Source organism: Sorex fumeus, unplaced genomic scaffold (genome assembly GCF_029834395.1).
Source record: "Sorex fumeus unplaced genomic scaffold, SorFum_2.1 ptg000047l, whole genome shotgun sequence".
In the NCBI taxonomy this organism is placed as follows: domain Eukaryota; kingdom Metazoa; phylum Chordata; class Mammalia; order Eulipotyphla; family Soricidae; genus Sorex; species Sorex fumeus.
Window position 1 is genome coordinate 38,461,007 of NW_026606104.1, and position 24,030 is coordinate 38,485,036.

The 24,030-nt window shown below is 52.8% G+C and overlaps 1 protein-coding gene across 2 annotated transcripts in view; it reads left to right on the forward strand.

Annotated features, from left to right (window-relative positions):
• Window positions 1-24,030, forward strand: part of ALPL (alkaline phosphatase, biomineralization associated) — a 57,355-nt gene that overhangs the window by 19,269 nt on the left and 14,056 nt on the right. The window contains exons 1-3 of one of the 2 annotated variants that reach the window (XM_056122843.1): window positions 11,401-11,485; window positions 20,364-20,536; window positions 23,770-23,889. In XM_056122843.1, coding sequence (XP_055978818.1) covers window positions 20,476-20,536; window positions 23,770-23,889 — 181 coding nt within the window. In that variant the 5' untranslated portion in view covers window positions 11,401-11,485; window positions 20,364-20,475. Of the gene's footprint in view, window positions 1-11,400; window positions 11,486-20,363; window positions 20,537-23,769; window positions 23,890-24,030 lie in introns of those variants that run through there. The other variant, XM_056122842.1, reaches the window with a different exon arrangement.

Consider the following 24,030-nt stretch of genomic DNA (forward strand, 5'->3'; position numbering starts at 1 on the left):
GAGGTGCGGGGGGGACCAAACCCGGGTCTGTTGCTATCTCTCCAGCCCCTGCTCTCTTTTTCTCTGGTGTGTACATTCATGCTTATTTCAGATTCTTGCCCATTTGAATATGGCAGTTCCAGTAAAAGCACTCATCGTTTTGTTTTTCCTCTGAAGTCCCTGTGCTGCCTGGATTCCCTGCTGTCTCCTGTGATGTCACTGCTTGCTTAGGGCAGTGGGGGCAGCTCTTCTGTTGGGTGATGAAGAATCTAAGCCTGGAAAAAAAAAAATCAAGCCTGATCCTTGTCTCAGTGCCAATGAGCCAGAGCGCCTCTTTCTTCCTCAGGTTTGGGGACCCTTGGGATCCCCACACCTCACATCGCCTCCCCCAGGGCGCCAGCTCCACCTGACTGGGCCTGGTTTGCTTTTCCTTTTTCTCTTTTTTGGCTACACCCATCTGTGCTCAGGGCTCACTCCTGGCTCTGTGCCCTGGCAGGCTCAGGGAACCGTATGGGGTGCCGGAGATCAAACTTGGGTCGACTCTGTGCAAGACAAGTGCCTGACCAGCTGTACTGTATCTCCTCAGGCCCCCAGTGGCCTCATTTTAGGGTGTTTGCCTTGCACACAGCTGACCTGGGTTCGATTCCCAGCATCCCATATGGTCCCCTGAACACCACCAGGGGTAATTCCTGGGTGCTGAGCCAGGAGTGACCCCTGTGCACTCAAAAAGCAAAACAACAACAACAAAAAACCCAAAATTAAATAAACCGAACAAAAGTGGAAATAGTCCACATGGCGAATCAGCAGTATGATGGCTTCTTGCCCTTCCCCAGTCTTTCACTCCCCCAGGCAGGGTCTCACTGTTCTCCAAAAAGACCATCTTACACCACCACTTTCTTGCCTCCCCTTCTGCTGGAAATAATCCTGCTGCATTTCCAGCCCTCTTCCCTGATGGCCCCTCTGGTCCAGGTGGTGCTCAATGATAGAGGATTCCAGCGAGGAAACAAAGGTGCTGGTTCCTTTTGTCTGTTTTTGGACCACACCCGACCTTGATCCACCATAGGTTGATCCGAAGACTGAACTCCTGTTTGCTAAGCGCAGCCCTTTGAACCTTCTCTCCCTGGCCCCCAGGTGGTGGTTCTTTAACTGGCCCTGACTGAGGAAGGTCAGACAGAGTCAGACTAATTCTCTGGACCTCAGGCTCTGCAGAGAAAGTCTGGCCCGATTCCTGGAGTCCCTTCCGCTCTGATGTGCTGGTAGTTTGGTTGAAAGCAAAGGTTCTGGTGTAAGACTCTTCTGCAATCTCTTCTGGGTCAGCACTTTATGGTTGAGTCTGTGCACAGTTATTTCAGCTCACCTGATCCCAGGTCACAAGTTGGTATTTTGGAGAATATCTCAGACTGCCACTTGCTTGCTGTGTCACCAAAGGCAATCTACTTAACCTATCAGTGCCTTTTTTTTTCCGTTCTCTTTAAAAGTCCCCAAAAGATCCTAAAAGTCCCTCCCTCTGGCTGGGTGGCTGAGCACAATGAATGCAGGTATTGTTTTGTTGGTGGTGGTTTTCATGATTCTGTGGATTTCTCCAATCACTTCAACAAATTCCTGATGTTTGCTGGGCTCTGCTAAGTGCTTTCAAAATACAAAGTTCATTGAATTTTATCTTGTGACTGATACTACTTTTTTTTTTTGACGACAACAACCTTGCATGACAAGGATCACCTGGCCTGTGAGAGAGATAAGGAACCTGAAATCGCTCTTTTTTTTCCTTTTTGGGTCATACCCAGCAATGCCCAGAGGTTACTCCTATTGGTGCTGGGGGACCATATGGGATGAAGGGGGCAACAAACCCAGGTCAGCCGCATGCAAGGCAAACGCCTTACCCATTGTACTGTGGCTTCTGCCCCTACAATCACTTTCAAAGCTCTGTGGCCAGGACATAACCCATGCTCACTGCCAATGTGCTGCAGTGTTCAGGAAGATTAAACTGGGGTTTAGGGAATCACTAAACAAATCCAGGTGGGGAAGCTCAGTGAGAAGCTCCCCCATCCATGCCCATCCTTGGCTTTCCTGACTCTGCCCTGGGCTGTGGATAGTTACATGCAGGCTGTGGATAGTTGCATGCAAACACCAGTTCAGTGATAGATAGGCCATAAGTTAATTGAAGCAGAATGAGTGCAGGCTGGACAAGCGGGTTCAGCTAACCTGGAATAGAGAGAGCCAGAGTGGCTCTGGGAAAGGGAAGACATGGTGTCAGCAAAGACAAAGGCTTGAGGGGCTGGAGAGATAGCACAGCGGGTAGGGCGTTTGCCTTGCACGCGGCCGACCTGGGTTCGATTTCCAGCATCCCATATGGTCTCCTGGGCACCGCCGGGAGTAACACCTGAGTGCAGAGCCAGAAGTAACCCCTGTTCATCGCCAGGTGTGACCCCCCCCCCAAAAAAAAGGCTTAAGTTTCCACAAACCCAGAGTGGAAGCTGGAGGGTGAGCCTGGGACTGCAGTGTGGGTCTCACCAAGAGACAGTGTTGGGGGCTGCCATTTTCCCCCTTTTGGGGGGTGAGGGGGTGTCACATCCTGTGGTGCTCAGGGCTGACTCCTGGCTCTGAGCTCACGGATCACTGTTAGCAGGGCTCGGGGGGGCCAGTGGGGCGCCCCGATTGATCAAACCTGGTTCAGCCACTTGTCAACATTACCCTGCTGTGCTTTTGCTTCAGCCCCTCACATGTGTTGTCTTATCCCAAATATGAGACACGGGAGCTGGGGAGATAGTGTAGTGGGTAAGTCACTGCCAGGAGCGATCCTTGAGTACAAAGTCAGGAGTAGCTCTTGCGCACTGCTGAGTTTGGCCCTAATGCTCACCCCTACCCTCACCCCCCCAAAAAAATAACAGATTCCACAGACCGAATTTGACCATTACATATTTGACTCCTGGGAGTTTTGCAAGGCCCCAGTGAGATGACTTCATGCGAAGACCTGACCTCCCTGAGCTGCGCACACCAGCTTTCCTCCCGTCCTCCTTCCTGCCTTTTTCTCCATTGGCATCCTGTCATTTAATTTCCTCTGGGGGCAGGGGGCAGTGATTAGGGGTCCCTTCCAGCTCAGGATAGTCCCGTGACTTACCCCCTCCACCATCCCCCCAGTCTGTCCCTTTTCTGGTTTCCTCCTTCTCCATTTGGCCCTCCTGCAGGGACTCAGGCCGCTTGGTTCAGCGCCTTAGTCTTGCACACTGAACAGTGAGGAGCCCAGCTTGGCTGAATAGGCCATAAGGAAGGGCCGACAGCCGAGGGGATGCTGAGTTTGAGAATGGGACACAAGAGCAGCCAGGACAACTGGCTTAGGGTTGGAAGAGCTGCCCAGGAAAGCACCTGGGACCTGAATATTGGCAATGCCTGGCCCCTCTTATCTGCTAGCAGGTTCAGAGCCCCGGCTCGGGGCAAAGCTGTCAGGCCAAAGGGCTGGGGCTTCCAGCCTTGGATTCATGCTGTCCAGCAAGCTCAGATACTTGCTTTCCAGCTTCTTCCAGCCTTTTTGTTTTTCACTGGATTTTGTGGTGGGGGTTATTACGCCTACTGTGCCAGGTATCAGGCCTCCTCGCTAAGCCACCTCTCAATTTCTTTTCTGCTCTTTTGGCTTCTTGAGTCATACCTGGCAATCTTCGGGGGTTACTCTTAGCTCTGCGCTCAGGATTACTCCTGGCTGTGCTCAGGGGACCTTATGGGATGCTGGGGATTGAACCCAGGTCGGCTGCTTGCAAGGTAGAGCCCTCCCTCTTGTCCTATCGCTCTGGCCCCTCCAACTTCTTTAACATTTTGTTTTGTTGGTTGTTGGCTCACACCCAGCAGTGCTCAGGGCTCTGCACTGAGGGATCACTCCTGGTGGTGCTTAGGATGGCGGGGATCAAACCTGGGTGGGCTGTGTGCAAGGCAAGTGCTCTACCCACTGTACCATCACTTCTTTAACATTTTAACTTCTCTATCTGTCCCTAAGTGGAACAAATTAACTCAAAGAAAGGACAAACCCAGGGGCTGGAGCGATAGCACAGTGGGTAGGGCGTTTGCCTTGCACACAGCCAAACCCGGGTTCGAATTCCAGCATCCCATATGGTCTCCCGAGTACTGCCAGGAGCAATTCCTGAGTGCATGAGCAGGTGTAACCCCTGCAGGGTGTGACCCAAAAAGAAAAAAAAAAAACAAAGGACAACCCAGCCCTCCATTTCCCTATTTCTCCCAACCCTCCAAACCACACCACACCACACCACACCACACACACACACCTATGACAGGAAGGCAAAGCACTGGGCTTGGAGCCAGACTGATGCAGGGAGAAAGAGGGACCTTGTGCAAGTCATTTCACCTCTGTCTTCCTTTTCCCCTTAGACAAGGGGTGTAACTGTCTTTACCCTGTAAGCCGACCTCCTGGGGCTATTACATGAAACCCTGTAAACATGTGTAGTATGACTAGACTGAAGGTTGTACCTGCAGCCCCAGCATGGAGCCTAGCACCACAGTACACCTGCAGGGGTGGGGAGGGGGGAAGGGGGGGTGGGAGGTCAGATAGGCTGTGAACTGAATGGACAGCTGTTTGCCGTGGGACAGGCTCCTAGTCCTGCACCCAGCAGGGCGGTTAGGCAAACACCATTGCAGATCAACAATTTTTGACAAATTTACAGATCCCCCAAAAAGCAAACATTCAGCTGGCTTCTTATTTTATCCTGCACTAAGAACTTACCTGTCTTTTTTTTTTTTAAGATTTTTTTTCTCCCTTGGTAGAAACAGTTTTCAGAACAAACATAGCATGGTTGCTTACAATGTAAGAAAAACAGGTTGATCTGAGTTCTGAGTACAGACACTGTGTACTAAGTAACAGAAAATGTATAGCAAACAATAAGGGGAAGTAATTGATCTTTGTAAGCAGGATGGTCAGAGGTGAATTTCAGGCATAGATGCATCCAGGGACTCAAACTGTGATACTGTGTGTGTGTGTGTGTGTGTGTGTGTGTGTGTGTGTGTGTGTGTGTGTTTGGGCCACACTTAGTGGTCTAAGTAAGACAGTATGCTCACACATACACACGTACATACACAAGTTCTACAGCTGTCCTGCCAGGGACCCAGTACACATGCACATGCATACACACATACAGAGTCTTCCAGCTCTCCTGCCAGGGACTGAATGCACTCACACACACACACACACACACACGTGCACAAACACAAGAGTCCTTAAGCTATCCTGCCAGGGACTGAGTATGCTCACGCACATGCATGCACACAGAGTTCTTACAGCTCTCCTGACAAGAACCAAGAATAGGGGTTATTTCTGGCTCCAGGAATCACTCCTGACCATGCTTGGAGGAGCATATAGGATTCTGGGAATCGAACCTGGGTTGACCACGTGCAAAGCGAGTGTATTACCCCTGTACTATGTCTTTAGCTCCTATACCAAAGACTCTTGCCTCTCTGCATCTCTTGCATTTTGAGGATCGCTTCACCTTCAGGCTCCACAGAGGGCCCTCCTCACTGCCTCAGACCTTTCAACACATCATCCAGTTGAGTTTTTCAGCATTAGCCACTCAAGACTCACTGGGAGGTACTGAGGGTGGCATGGCTGCAAAGTAAGTCGTGGTCGTGATTAGGTTGCGGGAATGGATTCTGGCTGGCGAATGTTTTTGCAGTCTTCAGAGGGTGCAGGGGAGGGCCGAGGTCATCTGTGGAACAACTTTACAGCATGCAAGTTCCTTCCTCCGAGAAAGCGCCAGGCAGTGGTGTTTACTATGCCTGCTTTACGGATGAGGAAGCTGCCTAGAGTGTTCTGCCAGGACTCTATGACCCCAGGCTGCCCTTAGAACTCCAGAGACCTGAAGCTCAGACTTGATAGGAGATGATATCCAGGAGCCCGCAATCATGTGAGGGCCCAGGAGGAGCCAGTGTGGGTGGAGGGAGCAGCCTGACACAAGGACCAGTCACGGGACAGTATCTGGACGTGCGCATGGTGGGAACACTACAGCTCTCCTGCCAGGGACCCAGTGCACACATGCACACGCATTCACATGCATGCACACACATACAGAGTCTTACAGCTCTTCTGCCAGGGACTGAATGCGCTCACACACACACACACACACACACACACACACACACGAACAGAGTCCTACAGCTCTCCTGCCAGGGACCCAGTGTGCATGTGCACGCGCACACACGCTCATGTACACACAGAGTCCTGCAGCTCTCCTGCCAGGACCCAGTGCATATACACACACACATGCACACATATACACACACACACACACAGTCCTACAGCTCTCCTGCCAGGAGCTCAGTGAGTGCACGTGTGCACACAAACACACATATAAACACACACAAACAGAGTCCCACAGTTCTCCTGCGAGGGAGACATACACACCACTACACATAACACATAGAGTCAGAGTCCTATAGCCCTCACTGCCAACAGTCCAGAATACACACACACACACACACACACACACACACACCTCCCTGCCTCTGCACTCGGACTGCCACCAGTGTTGGAAAATGCACTTGTGTTCTTGTGTCTGGGTGGGCTGGTAGGACTGCACCAGTGCAGCTGAATCCCGCCCCGTCTGCTGTCTGCTCTGTCTTGGCACCTCCCTCGAACTTGAATCTTTTATTTGTTATTGGGCCACATCCGGCTACGCTCAGGGCTTACTTGGGGTGCCAGGTGGTGCATGCAAGGCAGGCCCTCTGGCCCTCTCTTAGACTTTCTGAGTCAGTTTTCTTCTCAGACCGACCTGATTGCCCGCTTCCCAGGTCTTGGAAAGCTGAGTGAAAGCGGCGCCTGTGTGGTATTTCTCCCACCCTCTTCCCAGCGCCTGTTGCTGGCAGTGTGCCCTTCTGAGGGCAGCGGGAGCAGTCGAGGGGCTGCACAGGCCACGCTGAACAAGCCTGGTTCACTCAGTAGCACTGGAAGTGCTGGTCTAAGGTGAGCCGCCCTCTGGCCTTTATTTATCTCTTTGTTCCTTCCAAAATTGTCTCTTAGCAGTGCTCAGGGTCAGAATAGCACTCCCTCAGTCTGCACGGAGCTTGGCTAGGGGAGGGTCTGACTGATCAGGCTCAGTCTGGCAGTGCTGGGGCTCTCAGGGATGAAACTCAGGGTGTGCAGTGCTCCAGCCTCTCCCCCCATCCCCGCCCCACCCCCATTCTGATAACAGCACCACTGGCCGAGCCCCCACAGCAGTCAGCTGGTCGTCCTTGCTCAGGGAGCCTTGCGTGCTCGGGTCTGGGTTTCCTATCTGGAGGCTGGATGTCATCATCCCTTCCCTGCTACCTCCCAGGGTCACTGTGACTATCAGATGCATGAGCGAACAGCCAGGAGTCGGGAGACTCTCCATTATCTTGGGCCCGGCTGGAGCAGGCCTTATCTGTGAGAACATCCAAGTATTCCTCATTCTGAGGCCAGCAGGATGTTCTCCAGCCCCCCTGCTCGTGCCAGCCAGGATGCATCTTATGTTGACCGAGGCCCAGCAGGTTGAAGTTCACAGTTCCACCTCCCCACCCCCAGTGTCGAGCCACCTCAGCCCTCTCACGGGGGGCTGTGCATACCTCTGTGGGCTGGAGGCATCCCCTCCCAGGGCAGGCTGCCTGCCAGGGCACTGGCACGGGTGAGCCACGGTAGTGCAGCGTCCTGCGGAAGCGCCAGCTGGATCCAGGGCTCTGCAGGAGGAAAGGTATGTCCAGCGGTCCAGAGAACTGGCCAGAGAAGGAGCCAAGTCTCGGCTCACCCCACCCTCCATAGACCCTGCAATTCCCAGGGGCAGGCAAGGTGTGGGCAGTGATCAGGGACTAGTGCCCCCCGATTCCAGAGGGGACAGTCGGCCAGTCCGCCTCTGTGCACCCCGGGGCAGCCCCTCTTCCCTCTGCCTCCCACATAGTGTGGCTTAGGTGAGGCATCTGCATGTGTGCACAGTTCAAGAGCAGCGTGATGAGTGTAGGAGTCAGACGGTAGCCAGCCCCCTGTCATCCATCCGTCAATAGCATGTAATCTACATGTTGCGGACAGGATATGGTGCTGCCTGTTCAGTCGTGCTGGCACAATTAAGAGTTAACACCTGGTCCTGGAAAACAAACATCTGCAAAGGAACTGTGATTTCTGGCTTGGCCTGGTGACCTGGGGAAGGCTACTTAATCTCTGCACATGTTGAGTTACCTGTAAGGTGCAATAATCGTAGTGCCTGCCTTGAACCCAGGGGCGAGGCTCAGGGGGAGGTAGAGCATTTGCTTGACATGCGTGAGGCTCTGGGTTTCATCTCCAGCACTGCAGAAAGAATAGAAAGATAAAACGATAATGCTGTCTACTTTGTAGCTTGCTGTGAGGATTAAATATATTAGTATACACAAAGCCTTCAGGGGGTCTGAAGTTAAGCATAGTTAGGACTATGAAGTTCTGTTAAGAAAATAGTCATGGTCCTCCTGTTCATCGATTTGCTCGAGCGGGCCCAGTAACGTCTCCATTGGAGACTTTGTTGTTACTGTGTTTGGCATATCGAATATGTCATGGGGAGCTTGCCAGGCTCTGCCGTGCGGGCAAGATAACTCGGTAGTTTGCCGGGCTCTCTGAGAGGGGCGGAGGAATCGAACTCGGGTTGGCCATGTTGGCCGCTTGTAAGGCAAATGCCCTACCGCTGTGCTATCACTCCAGCCCTAAGAAAATAGTGGAACTTAAAATTTAGTTGGGAGGGTTGTTGAGATAGGGGCTAAAGTGATTGTCTTGCATATGGCTGACCCTTCTTAACATCCCCAACAGCACATATGGTCCCCAAAGCCCTGCCGAAAGCAGATACAGTCCCCAAAACAACATTTTTATTTATTTATTTATTTATTTTAAAAGAGGCAGAGTAAAATAGGGAGGGCACTTGTCTTGCGTGCAGCTGACCTGGGGCCACTCTCCAGTGCCACAACCCCCCCCCCCCAAGCATCACCAGGAATAAGCCCTGAGCACAGTTGGGTGTGACCCCCCCAACCCCCCCCCCAAAAAAAAAGACAAAGAAGTATCCAGGGCCAGGAAGGTTGACCCCAAAGGCTTGAGTGCATGCCTTGCACAGTGGAGCCTGGGTTCAATTTCTAGCACATGGCTCCCAATTACTACTGGGTGTGTATCCTCCACCCCTCCCCCCCAAAATAAGTACCATAACAAGGTGGATAAAATAAGGATTTTCCTAGAATAGTCTGTTTGAAAAGTTCTCTACAAGTGATAGAAATTGTTCCTGCCTGGAATTCTAGAATGTCGGTGATTTGGAGCCCCACCCTTCACCCTGCTCAACCTCTAGGCTTGGGACAGAGCAGGGTATCTGGGGACATCCTTCTCAGCTGGTGGAAGCCTGTGTGCCTGTGCCATGGCTGGCCCCGCTCCCCCTCCTCCACCCGGGCTGCAGCACACACAGCTCTGGCCTGTGTCACGGGGCATGCGCCCCCTCACCTCCTGGCGGCCGGCTCTCCCACCACCACTTGGACTGTGACCACTTGCCCAGCCCCAGCTCTGCCCGGGGAGCCAGTGTGTAGTGTCCAGAGTGTCTAGAGCCCAGTCTCTTGGGGCTTCTATTTCTGACGCAGGAACCTGCTCGAGAGTGGACCCTCTGCTCCAGCGTGCTGGCTGGAAAGGGAGAAGCGTGGAAGCATGGCAGGCCACGGAGGGTGCAGGACAGAGGCTCTGAGGACCATGCCAGCGGCCGGCCCCTGCCCTGGCCAGCAGCCGCTCCTTCCTCTCTCACTGACCTCAGTCCTGTCTTCCTGTCTCCTGCCTTAGCACGTCAGGGCCTCCTGCTGGGAGCACCTTCTTTGTTCAACTCGGCCCTCCCGTGCTTGCACCCTGGCTTTCCTCCCAGCCCCTCCACGAACCTTCCTGGCTGACCCTGCGTGTTCTCTCTCCTTCAAGAGGAAAAGAAAGCGTCAGGCTGTCTGGTCGGTTGTTTGTCTCTTCCTATGCATGTGTGTGCGTGTGTGTGTGTGTGTGTGTGTGTGTGTGTGTGTGTGTGTGTGAGAGAGAGAGAGAGAGAGAGAGAGAGAGAGAGAGAAGACAGAGAGAGAAAGGGAGAGGGAGGAGAAGATACACACACACACACACACACACACACACAGCACGTTGGTTCTCCCAGGAAACGTGGAACTCTTAACATTAAGCCCTGGAACCTCTTTCCTTAGATGACCCCATCCCCAGCCATGGAGGTGCAGACAAGCCTTTCCCCCTTCTAGGGTTTAGCTGGGGCCTGTCCTGTGAGCGTCTCTGTGGGAACACTCAGCGGCACATGGCTGCATGGCCCAGTGGGCAGAGAAAGGTCTGTTTGTTCTGGTCTAGCCCCCCAGCTGCCCCACTTGCCCATCTGTGGCCGCTGAGTCTCCCCTGCACACCCCGTGACCAGAGCTGCAAGCCAGCGTTCCCTGAGCACCCACTGAACACCGTGTCCCGGGCTCTGTTTGGAGCCTTTCCATGCAAGTAGTAGCTTATATTCCTTGCAACAATATATGTTTTTTTCTTTTAAGGTTGGTTGAGTGCCACCAGGGATTGCTCCTAGCAGTTCTCAGGGGACCTGGGGCCCAACCCTCCTCCCCACAGCTTTGCAGGTGGGAAAGGAAGCCTGAGCAGCAAAGAGGTGTTGCTTGCTCTCTGCCCCCCGCCCCCAGCTGGAAAGAGTCAGAGGCGGGATTTGAACCTGCAGCCCGGCTCCAGAGTGCATGCCGACTGCTGGTGAGCTGCCCCTCCTGCCCCTCACCCCGCCGCAATGAGTCTGCCCGCCCAGCTGCCCGCCAGCCTCTGCCGTCAGCAGAATGTGCTCCCTGTTCTCGGGGTCATGGGGAGGAGGTGACGGCCAGTGACTCTGGGCCTCTGATAAACACGACCCAGGCTTGAGTGCTGGGGCTTTGGGAGCTCAAGGAGGCGCAGAAGTGACCGCCTGGGCTGGGGCCGGGGTGCAGCGCGGCCAGGCAGAGTGGAAGTCCTGTGGAAGGACGTTGGAAAGGTTTCATGGTGTGGCCAGCGGGGAACATTCCAGACCAGGGAACGCAGTGTGCAGAGGTGTCCAGGGTGGAGGTGTTGGGGGACAGCTGGCGTCTCTTTGGAGCCCTAAAGACGCAGCGGTTTGGCTGTGGGCAGGCGGACACCGGCCTCTCCGGGTGCTCTCACATCTGCTTGCTGCCGGCGTGGGCTGCGGGGTGCGGTGCCGCCCTGGGTGCTGCTGGGGCTGAGGTCAGAGCCTTGCTCCCTGCCCCGCCTGGTCCCCGGCCCTCCCCAAGCCTAACCTGCAGCCCCTCTGACCACCACACATTCCTGCCCCAGCCCTCCGCCCCCGACTGCTGCTGGCAACCATAAATAACTTCCCTCTGTGAATGAGTCCAGTCCTGCCAGCCCGGCCTGCCAAGACACTGCACTTGGCTGAGGAGGGACTCGCTGTCCCTCTCCCTGACCCTGCAGCTGAAACAGTACCAGGCTGATCTTCAGCTGAAGCGTCCTCTCTCTCAGACAACCGCTACAGCCCACATCGTGAGTTGGGGTGCCCCAGACCCTCCCCACCTGGGGGACGGGGGCACCTGCACTTCCTGTAGAGCCACAGCGACTGGGAAGAGGCCCTGGGTCCCCCGGACACAGCCCAGAGGACACATCCGGGCAGGTCCCACGGCTCCCTGTGTGCGTGGGGGGAGAGTGACTTCGGAGCCGGCCTGCCAGTCTTCTCTTTCCCTCTGCTCTTTGGAATGATCACTAAGGCAGTGTTGCTGAAGCCAGGTCCTGGGAGATTCTGACTGAGTGGGTCTGGCTTAGGGAGAATAGAACTTGTTTGCTGGGGGGATAGGGGGGTTAGAAGGGCGAAGTTTCTAAGTTTGGATACAGGGGTGGAGGTGAGGGGGAATGACTCAGTGGTAGGCGCATGACTGGTATGTATGAGACCATGTTTAATGCTGGTACTTACTGTGTGAATCCCAGCACCTGATCCAAGCCCATGTCCCCAGACCAAATTCATAGGGAGCAGCCCCCATGACATTTATTTTGGTTTGGGAGCCAAAAAAAAATAATGTTGACTTTGAGGGGCTGGAGCAATAGTATAGCAGATAGGGCGTTTGCCTTGCATATGGGTTCGATTCCCAGCATCCCATATGGTCCCCCGAGTGCAGAGCCAGGCGAACCCCTGAGCATCGCCGGGTGTGACCCCCCCCCAAAAAGAAAAAGACTTTGAATGTGGTTACCCTATTACACTATGCCTTTTTTCTTTTTTTCTTTTATTGCTTTTGTTTTGGGGGCCATACCCAGCTGAATGGGCTTCCTCCTGGCTCTTCACTCAGGGATCACCCTTGACAGGGCTCACGAAACCCATTTGTGGTGCCGGGGATCAAACTCAGGTCAGCTACATGCAAGGCAAGCGCCTTAACTGCTGTACCATCAGATCCAACATTGCCCTAACTCTCCTGGGATCTCCGCCCCGTTCTAGTGGTACAGGTAAGAGGAGATGAAGGTATCCATCCCTGCAGTTACTTTGGAGAATCTGGGGATTATTATACCCAAAAGAGTTTGAGAGTTGCTCCTGTGCTCAGGGGCCAGTACCTAGCCGTGCTTGGGGGACTCATGCAGTGTTGGGAGGTGGAACTAGGGCCTTCCGCAGGCAAGCCTGAGCATTTCGCTCACAATCTTCTCTGGCACACATCCCCCAAGTGCGTCTTAACTAAATTCTCAGATCATTATAGTAAACATTTCCTCTGTTGTTGCTGTTTTTCTTTGTTTAGGGGACACACCCCAGCAGTGCACTCAGGAATTACTCCTGGTGGTGCTTGGGGGACCATATGGGATGCCAAGGATCCAACCTGGGTTGGCCACATGCAAGACAAATGCCCTACCTGCTGTACTGTCACTCCAGCCCAAGAATATTTCCATTGTGCCAGAAAATTCCTCAGGCACTGCCCTTCCCTAGGGAACCATTGAGGATACAGGACTTTTTCTACTTTATAGCCAAGTAGTTTTCATTGTCTGATACTTTGGGGAACATATTTAGAGGCTCATCCCCAGCCCAGATTTTCTGGGACCTTAAGGTCCCAAACAAATAACTGCTAGGGACTCCCAGGGACACGTCACCACTCTGGTGGTACAGAATTTGTGCTGGACGCTGAGGAGTCCTCAGGAGCCCAGAGACTGACCCCCACCCCCATTGAGCCCTTAGTCCCTAGCACAGACCCTAACATACCCAGGAATGAAGAGTAAAGCAGATGGAATGGCCCGAGCATCGGGGAGGACCCCCTGGGTAAGGGGAGCTTTGTGGGTTGCCCCCCTCCTCCCTTACCCTCCCTTCTGAGCTAATCCTTGAAGATTAGTTTGAGGTCAGAGCCAGCTCAGGGCCACTGATCTAGGGCTTTGGAGGCCAGCACCGGAGGCTGCAGTGACCCGGGTGTGATGGCCATTCTGTGGAGTCCTCCGGTCCCTGTGATGGCCCTCCCGTCTCCCACGCTGGGCACAGTCCTCACGGCGGTCCTCTCGCTCCTCCTGCTGCTGTTAACCTTGAGTCTGCTCTGCTTCTTCACCTGCCGCCTGGCCAGGCCGCTCAGGTGGGAGAGCTCATTCCCGCCCAGCCCCCCTCCCGGTGTGCCCCAGCCTCCCACCCTTGGCTGTGCACCTTTGGCTGTGTCTGCCCTGGTGGGAAGTGGAGTGGGCACTTGTCTTTCCTTCCCTGAAGTGGGGAAACTGAGGCATGGGGCGGCCGTGCCCAGTTTGGGTGGATGGCACGTGGCCACCAGGGACTAGAAGTGACCCGTGTTCACCCTGACCTGTCACAGGAGGGCAGCTGGCCCTGCCTGTGGCACAGAGTGGACATCGCAGATGAGAACAGTCCCCACAGGCGAGCCTGGGAACAACATAAGTGCCCCAGAAACCGCACTGGTTCACTTCAGTCTCGTTACACTGCACTTTGTTCTGGGTCTTTTGAGATCTGACCCAGGGTGGGCTTTCTGCCAACTCCGAGGGGCTCCTGTGCCCTTCGCCCCAGGGCCTGCGAGCCAAAGCCCAGCCCCTTTGCTCCCTCCCCTGTAGCTGCGCCTTCGCCCTGGCCAGAGCCTGGCCAGGGCTCTTGCACACTTGTCATGAATATTCAGGGCACGGAGCTGGGAGTTTGGCGGGGAGCTTGGCAGCGACGGTGCAAGGTGGGGGTGCTGGGACTGGCACACACCCGAAGGCTCCATGCTGAGCTGGGGTGGTGGTGCAGGGGCCCCAGCGGCCTCAGTTTGCGCCCAAGGAGTCCATCCATCATCCTGGTCTGCCAGAGCACACTGGGCCGCTGTGAAGGGGCAGGGGCGGGTGGAGATGGCAGCGTCTGGCTTTTGGAGGGGTTTTAGGTTTTCCCTGCTTTCCTGTCCCCACTGAGGTCAACTGTCCATTTGCACCCACAGACCTGGGGCCAGAGTCTGAGCATCCCAGACTGGAACTTGGCACCTTTCTGTAAGTGCCAATAGTGCGGATTGTCTGCATGAGGTTGGGCTTCGAAGACAGATGGCCTTTGCCATCCCCCAACAGCAGGCATCAAAAGAGGCCAGCAAGAATGACCAGCCCTTTAGCTTGCTCAGGGCTACCCTCCACCCTCTCTTTGCCTTGTTTACCTGTTTTTTGTTTTTTAATTTTTTTTTGGAGGGGTGGCATTGAGGACCACATTCAGCAGTGTCCTTAGGCTGAATCCTGGCTCTGTGCTCAGGGATCACTCCTGGCAGGGCTGAAGGGAACCGTAGGTTGATTTTGGGGATGGAACCCAGGTCAGCTTGCAGCTGTGTCCTACTTACTCACTGTACTGTCTCTCCTATAGGGTGCAGAGTTGAACACACTGTGTTCTTAGCATATGAGAACTGATATTTCTCTATTTTTTTGGTTGGGGGGAGCACACCTGGCAATTCTCAGGGCTTACTCCTGGCTCTGCAGTCAGGAAATATTCCTGGCAGTGCTAAGAGGACCACACAGGGGAATGGGGATTGAACCTGGGTTGGCTACTTGCAACACAAGTTCCCTTTCCACTATACTCTCTCTCCAGCCCCCATAAGTCAAACCTTGATTTTTTTTTTCTGGGACGACCACCCATGCAGTGGTCAGGGAGCTTTCAGGGGTCACTCCTAGTGATATTCTGCCACACAGGCCAGATGCACATGCACAGGCCCAAGGATGCGGTACTGCTTGGGGTCTGCAGTGCTGGGATCACCCCAGCCACACCCAACTGTGCTTGGGAGGGCGGGTGTGTGGTGTGGGACTTACACCATATCAGGGTGCATGCTCACCCCTGTGATACTGCCCCAGCCCAAAAGTGTGTGTGTGTTTTGTGTTTTGGTTTCCCATTTGTGCTCAGGAGGTTACTCCTGGCTCTGCGCTCCGGGATCACTCTTGGTGGGGTTTGGGGTACCATTTGTGGTGCTAGGGAAATGAACGTATCTCCCCCTCCCTAATTTTTTTTTTGCTTTTTGGGTCACACCCAGCAATGTTTAGGGGTTACTCCTGGCTCTGCACTCAGGAATCATCACTCCTGGCGGTTCTTGGGGGACCACATGGGATGCCAGGGATCAAACCCGGGTCGGCCACATGCAAGGCAAATGCCCTACCCACTGCACTATCGCTCCAGCCCCTCCCTCTCCCTAATTCTTGTTGAATTCTTCCACTCCCCAAAGATCTTCATGGAAGCGTATTTCTGGGACCCTGAATATGCTGCATGTGTCCTTGGGAATTGGGCATGTGTGGTATGTTGGTGTGGTTTACATTTACACACAGAGGCCTGCATTCCTAAGTGTTTGGCTTAGTTTTGTTTTGCTTTGCCATGCCAGGGATCGAACTCAGGCCTTCACATATTTTCACCACAGAACCCCATCCCTGCTGCCCTCCTCCCCCTTCTGACTTCTGGTTTTGATGCCACTGCCACGTAGATACTGACTATCTCCTGCTAATTCATTCCCTCTGTTATGGGTAGAGAGGTTGCCCCCAAACCATGTCAGAAGCCAGGATTAAAGAGAGCTTGGCAAATGTTACTCTGAGTTTAGGTACCGAGTCTTTCTTTCTTTCCTTTTTTTTTTTTTTTTTTTTTTTTTTTTTTTTTTGCTTTTTTTTGGGGGGGTCACGCTGGCTGTGCTCAGGGCTTACTCTGGACTCTGCTTAGGGAATCACTCCTGGTGGTGGTCGAGGCATTATATGTTGGTGCCAGGGATGGAACCTGGTTGATTAAAGAGTAAGGCAAATGCTCTACCCATTGTATTATCTCTCTAGCCCCCCAAGGAATTTTTTCAATTCTGGGTTTCAGGGGGCTTTTATCATAGAGCTGTCTATGTTCATTTCCTTTGAAAGTTTCTTCAGGATTTGGTTTTTGTTTGTTTGTTTGGGGGTCATGCATGTGTGTGCTCAAGGCTTACTCCTGGGCTCTGCTATCGGGGATCACTTCTGGCAGTGTTCAGGGATCATAGGGAATGCCGGGAATAGAACCCAGGCAAGCACTCTACCCTCGATTATTGCTCTGGTTCCCAAATGTGTGGTTTTTCTATGTGCTAGCAAAATACAGTTTGAAGCAATAACATTACAATAACTCCCCATCTCCCAAGTGAAATGCACTGGTATATATTTAACAGCACCTAGACTACAAATGACTTTGTACCCTTGTTACCTAAACTCAATACTTTTTTTTTTTTAAAGAAAAGAATGACTACACATTACTAAATGCTGTTGTGTGTAATGTGATCAAAAAGCTGGACATTGCAAAGATATGAATCCTCCCCAAAGCAATCTACAGATTTAATATAAACCAGTCAAACTATGGGGATGCAGACAGCAGGCGGTTCCAAGATTTAGGACTGCGGGGTGGGGGGAAGGGGCTGGGGTTGTGTGTGACTACAAAGATTGCATGGGAGAGTTTGGGGTGAAATTGGATCATTCTGTGTTCTGACTGTGGTGGTGCTTACACAAATGTACCTGTTTTAAATTTCATATCCTTCATTTGAGAGCTGGGGATCTTGCCATGGGGTCCAAGGTTGGGGCCTCAGGCAACCTCCTGGCTAATTCTGTGGTCCCCAGCCCTGAGGCCAGAGTTCTGTGGGCCTGTCTGCCTGCTTGTTACCCAGAGCAAGTGGTTTCAGAGCTGTTCTTTCCTTACATAAAAAGGACATGCCTTCCTGTGTAGTAATAGGCTAAAGGTGGGAATTCTTAAGGCCCTACACAGTGCATTCACTGCACCTGCTGCAGCTGGACATGGCTCTTGAGGTCACTTAAACTGGGCTGAGACAGCAATCCTGGACGTTTCTGTTGGTGAACAGGTATGCATTTCTGTCGAGACTGGGTGGGTTAAAGGACCTATGTATGGTGCTTAGATTTGGGTAAATGCTGTCAGTTTTCCATTGTGATTTTATCCAGTTGTACCAACCTCCATTTCGCCATCAGGACTGGGACACTGTTAGTTCCACATCTGTGTTGACACTGGAGATAAAAACACAGGCAGGGGAAGGATTTGGGGATGATTCTTTTCTTCCTCCTTAGAACACGGGCTTTCTATTAATGTCAGTCCCTGTGTGCAGGTGCTAAGAATAGAGGAAACAAGTCAAAGTCCCTGATCTTAGGAGTTCCCAGTGCACTGGGCTAGCGAGGAAAGAATGACTTTGAAAACAGAGGTACCTGCAGTGATTTTTTTTTTTGTCAGTTTTTTTAAATTGTTTTGGGACCACACCCAACGGTTCTCAGGGTTTACTCTGTCTCTCCATTCAGGGATCACTCCTGGTGGGCTTAGGGCACCATATGGGATGCCAGGGATCAAACCCAAGCCAGTTGTGTGCAAAGCAAGTGCCCTATCCACTGAACCATTGCTTTGGCCCTTGGAGTGATTGTTCTGTGCCATTCATTCCCAGGTGTATTTTGGAATGAGTGACCATCCCAGAGGCTTTCTGGAAGAAGGGACTTAAGTTTTTGAGCCATTTTCGATGCATTTCAGTATATTTGTTTATCCATTGCATTTCATTTGAGGAGTGGAGGATGCATTCCCAGTGGTGATCAGGAGATTCCTGGCAGTGCTCAGGGAACCATATGCAGTGACAGATTCAAACTAGCTAGCCAGATGCAAGGCAAGTACCTTAACTCCAGTGCTATCACTTCGGTCCCAGATTAACATTTTCTCTCATGGTAGGAGTTACTCTAGAGCTGTTTGGAAATTAAAATAAACAGCACTAGTACAGTGTATTTGCCTTGCACCTGGCCAACCTGGATTTGATCCCTGGCATCCCATATGGTCCCCTAAGAACCAGCAGGAATGATTCCTGAATGTAGAGCCAGGATTAACCCCTGAGCATCACCAGGCATGACACAAAAGAAAGGAAGAAAAAAAAAGATTTAAAAAAAATACCACCAGAAATCCCACCACAGTTGAGTGCTATGAGGTGCTGTGAAAGTCTTTCCTGCCTTTTTCTGCCCTTCTCCCCACCTCTGAGCTGATTTCTATCAAGGGGCCAAGTAGATAGGGACAGGGTAGAGACATGCTGGGGTGTGCAATTGGATGGTGTGGTTGGGGGCCAATGGGTGTTTTCTGGGTGGAGTGCCAGGATGGAGTGACAAGGTTTTTTCACCAATTATCACTAGAAATAAAGGGACATTTGTCACTTGCTTCTTTATCGACAAGGAAGGTGGGATACTCCTAGACATACTCTGGGGCTGGTGGGGGGCAGGTGGCTTTGGAATCAAACCCAGGACCTCGACAGGCAAGGCATGTGCTCTGTGTACTATGAACTTGCTGGTCTCAGCATACACGTTAGAGGGACGGGATCTCCCACACTGCATTCAGAGGCCCTAGGGGTCACTCCCAGCAGAACCCAGCCACAGCAGCCCAGGAGGGCCATCAGAGCCACCTCTGCAGGCTTTCACTCTGGTTCAGATTGCACTTCAAAACTTTTGCTTTTTTTTATTTTTGGGGGAGGGGGGCACATTGGCAGTACACGGGGAACCATTTGGTGCTGGATGTTGAAGCCAGGCCTCTAGCATTTGCATAGGCCGGTCCTCTCTCCAGCCCAGCATGCGTTGTGTGGCAGAGGCTCTTATCTCTGAGGACCTGGACACTGTCTCAAGGTACAATGTTGCGCATTACTGCTGTTTCCCAAAAGTGGAGGAATCCTTTTCATCTTGGGGTTGGTGGAAATAATGGCTTCCCAGTGAATCGCTTGTCATTTGAAATTCCTCATCTTCCAGTAACATTTATACACACAGGGTTAGTACATTCTCAGCAGCCAAGGGGATCATTTGGACTTTTCTGCACAAAAGTTGTCTTTTGATCCCAACAGATGACCACAATTTAAAAACATTCTTATACCATTTATACATACTCATTTTAGGCAATTTGGAAAATTAAAAAAATAAAAAGAAGAGAAAATAATCATTCACAGTCCTACCGCTCAGAGAAAACCACAGCTACATTTTTTTTTTTGGTGCATTTCCTTCCAGTGGGTCTTTTTTTTTTTTTTATAAATAGCATGTTGAGGTTGTATTTATTATTGTTGGAGGTCTCCCCAGTGGGACTCAAGAGCCCCAGGTCACTCTGGGGCAATACTTGGCCCAGTGTGCTGGTCTGATGGTTGTTCTGGCCTGTGGTGCTGGGGGCCACAAGGGCCACATGTGGTGGCACTGGGGACCATGCAGTGCTAGGAATCCAGCTTAGGGCCTTATGCAAGCCAGGGATGTGACTCAAGAAAGCACAAACCTCACAGGAGAGAGACCCTGGGTTTGATCCCCAGTACGGCAGTGAATAATAGGTCATGGTAACCTAAACAGGAGAGCATTTGAGAAATGCAGAAAAGAGCATCAAAACAACAACAAGGCAATCTGCAATGTCACACTGCCTGGAAATGTTGGCAGACCAGCCCATCACTCCAAGTATGTCTTTCCCACCAATTTTCTCTAGATAAATGACCCGCCTCCACTGGGAGGGCATGAGAAGTGTCCCTGTTGTACGGGGAGCACAGAAGATCAAATGCCTCGAGACTATTTAGAACAGTGATTCCATGGGCCTGGCCTGAGAACCACCACGGAAGCACCGCAGGGAGTTGTGAGGAATGAAGTTGGGGTCTCTCTGGGAGACTGTGCTGTGCAGGCCAGCCCCTGGGAAACATCAAGGAAAGACTGTCCAGCTCCACACCCATGAAACGCACACCTCTGTGACCCCTGCCAAGCCAGGGGTATGGCTCCATAGAACACATACCTCACAGGCTCCCGGTGGGTCACGGCGGGAGCGGAACAGACCACCTGGGTTTTGCATCCCAGCGCCTACCTCCGTAGGAACAGATGACCTGGATGATTAGGAAACAGGTGTTTTGTAAATTTACTGCTGGAATGAGCAGTGAATGTGGTAGTGAGCTCTGAAGTTGGGGGCCCATGTGTCTTTTTCCTTTATTTCTAGGATCGGAACATCTGTTAACATCAGCTAACGGCTGGTCGGTGCCAGCCCACCTCCTCCCACCCACGTGGACCAAACCTCTGGGCTCCAGAGAGAACGGGACTCAGAGCAAGCCATGATTTCACCATTCTTCGTGCTGGCCATTGGGACCTACCTTACCAGCGCCTTAGTGCCAGGTAGGATTGGGGGGCACAGGTGGTGGAGGAATGGGGAAACCTGGTGCCAAGGGATGCACCATGGGCAGTGCCTGCGCAAGGCTGTGAAGTCAGGTGAAGAACTGAAGTGCTAATAACAGTCTTAGGAAATCTAGTAGCTCTTCACCTGTCAGTGCTAATACTGGCAATGTCACTCTTTTGTCCCCCTTCATACAACCCTATTCTTTGGTTTTGGAGCCACACCCGGCTGTGCTTAGGACTTACTCCTGGTTCTGCACTGAGATCACTCCCAGTAAGATTTGGGGGGAATATTTGGGATGCTGGGGACTGAACCCACGTCGGCCACCTTCAGGACAAGTTCCCTGTATGCTGGTCACACTGTTGCTTTGATCCCCATCCTGTTCTTTACTTGGGGTTTCTATCCTTTCTTATCTCTAATCTGAGATGTGACTCATTCTACAGAACCTGCCAAGATTTGGTAAGCTTCATCTGTTGGTTTTGTCTGTTAACTTCTTGTGGTTTGTAATTCCTCCTGTGAGTTCTTTTTTTTTTTTTTTTAACTTTGGGTTCGGGGCCACACTGGGTGGTGCTTGGGGAGGTAGACAGTTCCCACCTCAGTGGGTGCTGGCAGACATGAGCACTCAGACCTTTGAGCAGCACTTTTTTTTTTCTTTTTGGGTCACACCTGGTGATACACAGAGGTTACTCCTGGCTCTGCACTCAGGAATTACCCCTGGTGGTGCTCAGGGGATCATAGGGATGCTGGGAATCGAACCCAGATTGGCCACATGCAAGGCAAATGCCCTACCCCTGTGCTGTTTCTCCAGCCCCTCAATGCACTCTTAATCCCTATGCAACTACCACCCAGATGGCACATTTCCAGACACTGAGCACCAGGTCTTTCCTGTCGCCCCCAGCCAGCCCACCCTCCAGCTCAAAGGAAGTAACGAGGTGTCCCTTAGTCCCCCTGCCCTAAGACTGGTTTCAGCAGTTTGGAACTTAACCTTAGGGACTCCGACCACAGTATATGCTGACACAGGAGACCCAGAGCCTGCATACATGTCCTTCTGAAAATGATGGTCCCCTGGGGCACCATGTGCAATGCCAGTCCTCTGACAATGGAGCCTGTCAACGCATCTCACAGACAGTTCCAGAACAGTTCTGGGAAACAGATAAGGGATCTGCCCTCACCAGAGCCCTGGTCCTGTAGGAAGTAAGCACAGTGGAGAGCTCGACCAACCCCTGTCAGGAAAAAGAAGCTAGTGCCAACTTTGCCCCCCAGCCCCACCTGGCTGCAAGGTAGTGGGATGGAGGGGTTGGAGGGCAGGCTGCAGGGGGTCAGTTGGCCAGAGAAGTTCAATGTCACCCAAATGGCCAAAGAAGCACCTTTCACAAACCCACTGAGCTGAGGTGTGGTTGAATGAGGAAGCAAGAAAAAGGTGGAGGTAGGGAAGACCCCTTAGCAGACTCCACCAAGGAAAAGGTGGCTCTGGGAGCTGCCAGATGGAGGTGAGAAGTCTAAGAATTCGGGGTGGGGGTGTCAGGAGAGGCCTCGGGGGAGAAGTGTGGCTTGAAGAGTGAGTTTGAGGCTTGAGGGGGAGAACCGTTTCCTTCCGCCCTTCCCCTGGGTTACCTGCCGAGATAGGAGGTCAGCCGCGCAGACATGTGGGGTCCTGGCATAGGGCGCTGAGGTAGTTTGTTCCATAATGTGGAGGAAGCACTCGCAGCCACCCCAAAGATGCCCAATAGGTAGGACCCCGGGGCTGGAGCCATAGAACATGGCTGACTGAGTTTGATCCTTGGCATCTCATATGGACCCCAGGGTGGCAGAGCCAGAAATAAGCCCTGAGCACCATCGGGTGTGGCCCTCCCTCTCAAAAAAAGGAAGGACCTGCTGCCATGGTGTGAAGCCCTCAGTATTCCTTTAAGTGTGTATGTGTGAGTGAGTGTGTGTGTGTGTGTGTGTGTGTGTGTGTGTGTGTGTGTCTCGCCCTTGGCTGACTGTCCTAACGCTCCCTAGGCACACGGATGAGGCTTGTTTAGTTTTCATCCAGCCCATGGATTTCTGACATGACCTAGCTCAAGTCCCTTCTGTCTCTCATGTCCTTAGTCCTGAGCGTGAGATACCTCAGGGAAACCCATCCTTGGCTTCTGCTGGGACCCCGCACAGATCTGGGCAGTGGGAACGGACCCTGACCTCTGTGGACGGGGATCATGATAGCCAAGGCAGACGGTTGGAAGGAAAAGGCCATCTCCACTTGGAAGAAAAAATGGTTCCAGATCTGGAGATGAAATTGTGGGGGAGGCTAGCTGAATCATTTGCTTTATCTTACGTAGCTCCTCAGTGTCCCGTGAGGAGGCCACCACTGGCACCTGATTGGTCAGAAGAAAGGGGCGATCAAGGGCTGACCTGTCCCCAGCTGGTCCTTGGCACAGCTGCGGCTTTAATTGAGGGCTGCCAGCAGTGCAGCTGTCCCCTCTCCATGGGGAGGGGCATTCCTGGTTCCGGTCTTATCTTGGGATTGGGGTGCAGTGACACTCTCTGAGTCCCCCAGGCAGGACCAAGTTCCCCTCACGGGATGTTGGAGTGCCATTGGAGTGCCGGTGGCTCAGTCAGGGCCCAATAAGCCCACGCGGAGAGGTGAGGCCAGAGTTGATGATTGGCTGGGGACATGTGGGTGCACCCTTGTCTGAAAGTGGCTTATTTTCTGGACTAGCTTAAACCTTAACCTCCTCATTGTGCAAGCACAATTCCTTTGTTGCTCTGCCAGGATGTCTGCAGAGTGCACAGCAGATGTGGGCTGCAGTCACTTCCAGCGCTGCCCATGTCTGCTGGTGCTGCACCACCTGAGGCATGGAACTTGGTGTCTCTGAGCCTTGGCTCCTTCCAGCCACATAGGAACCCAACACCCAAGACTTGTTGGCAGGGTTAGACTGACAATCTGTGTATACATCACCCCAGGCACAGTCTGAGGGACCATTACTGGTGTACCCCCAGCAGCCCAGGCCACCCCACACTCAGCCATGCCAAGAGGGACTATCTGGGGACTAGGAGGAGAGCAGGGCACTGACCTTGCACACAGCCGGCCCTGATTGGTTCCCCAGCACCATACATGGTCCCCTGGGCCCCACCAGGAATGGGCCCCGAGCATAGCTGGGTGGAGCCCCCAAAAAGGGGGGGGGTAATCTGCCTGGAGGGTGGGAAGCTGCCCCATCTGCTGCTGCCTGATGCCTCGGCCTTCCACTCCGTGCAGAGAAAGAGAAAGACCCCAAGTACTGGAGAGACCAAGCCCAGCAGACCTTGAGAAATGCCCTCCGACTCCAGCAGCTCAACACCAACGTTGCCAAGAATGTCATCATGTTCCTGGGAGATGGTGAGGCAGAGGGCACCCGGGTGCGGGGGACAGGTGCCCACTGTGGTCTCGCTCTGGTGCTCACTGTCCAGTCTGGCTGGGCTCTGGGTGCTGGAGGGGCTGCTGCTGGAGAGGGAGAGGGAGATGCCGGAGCACTGGTGA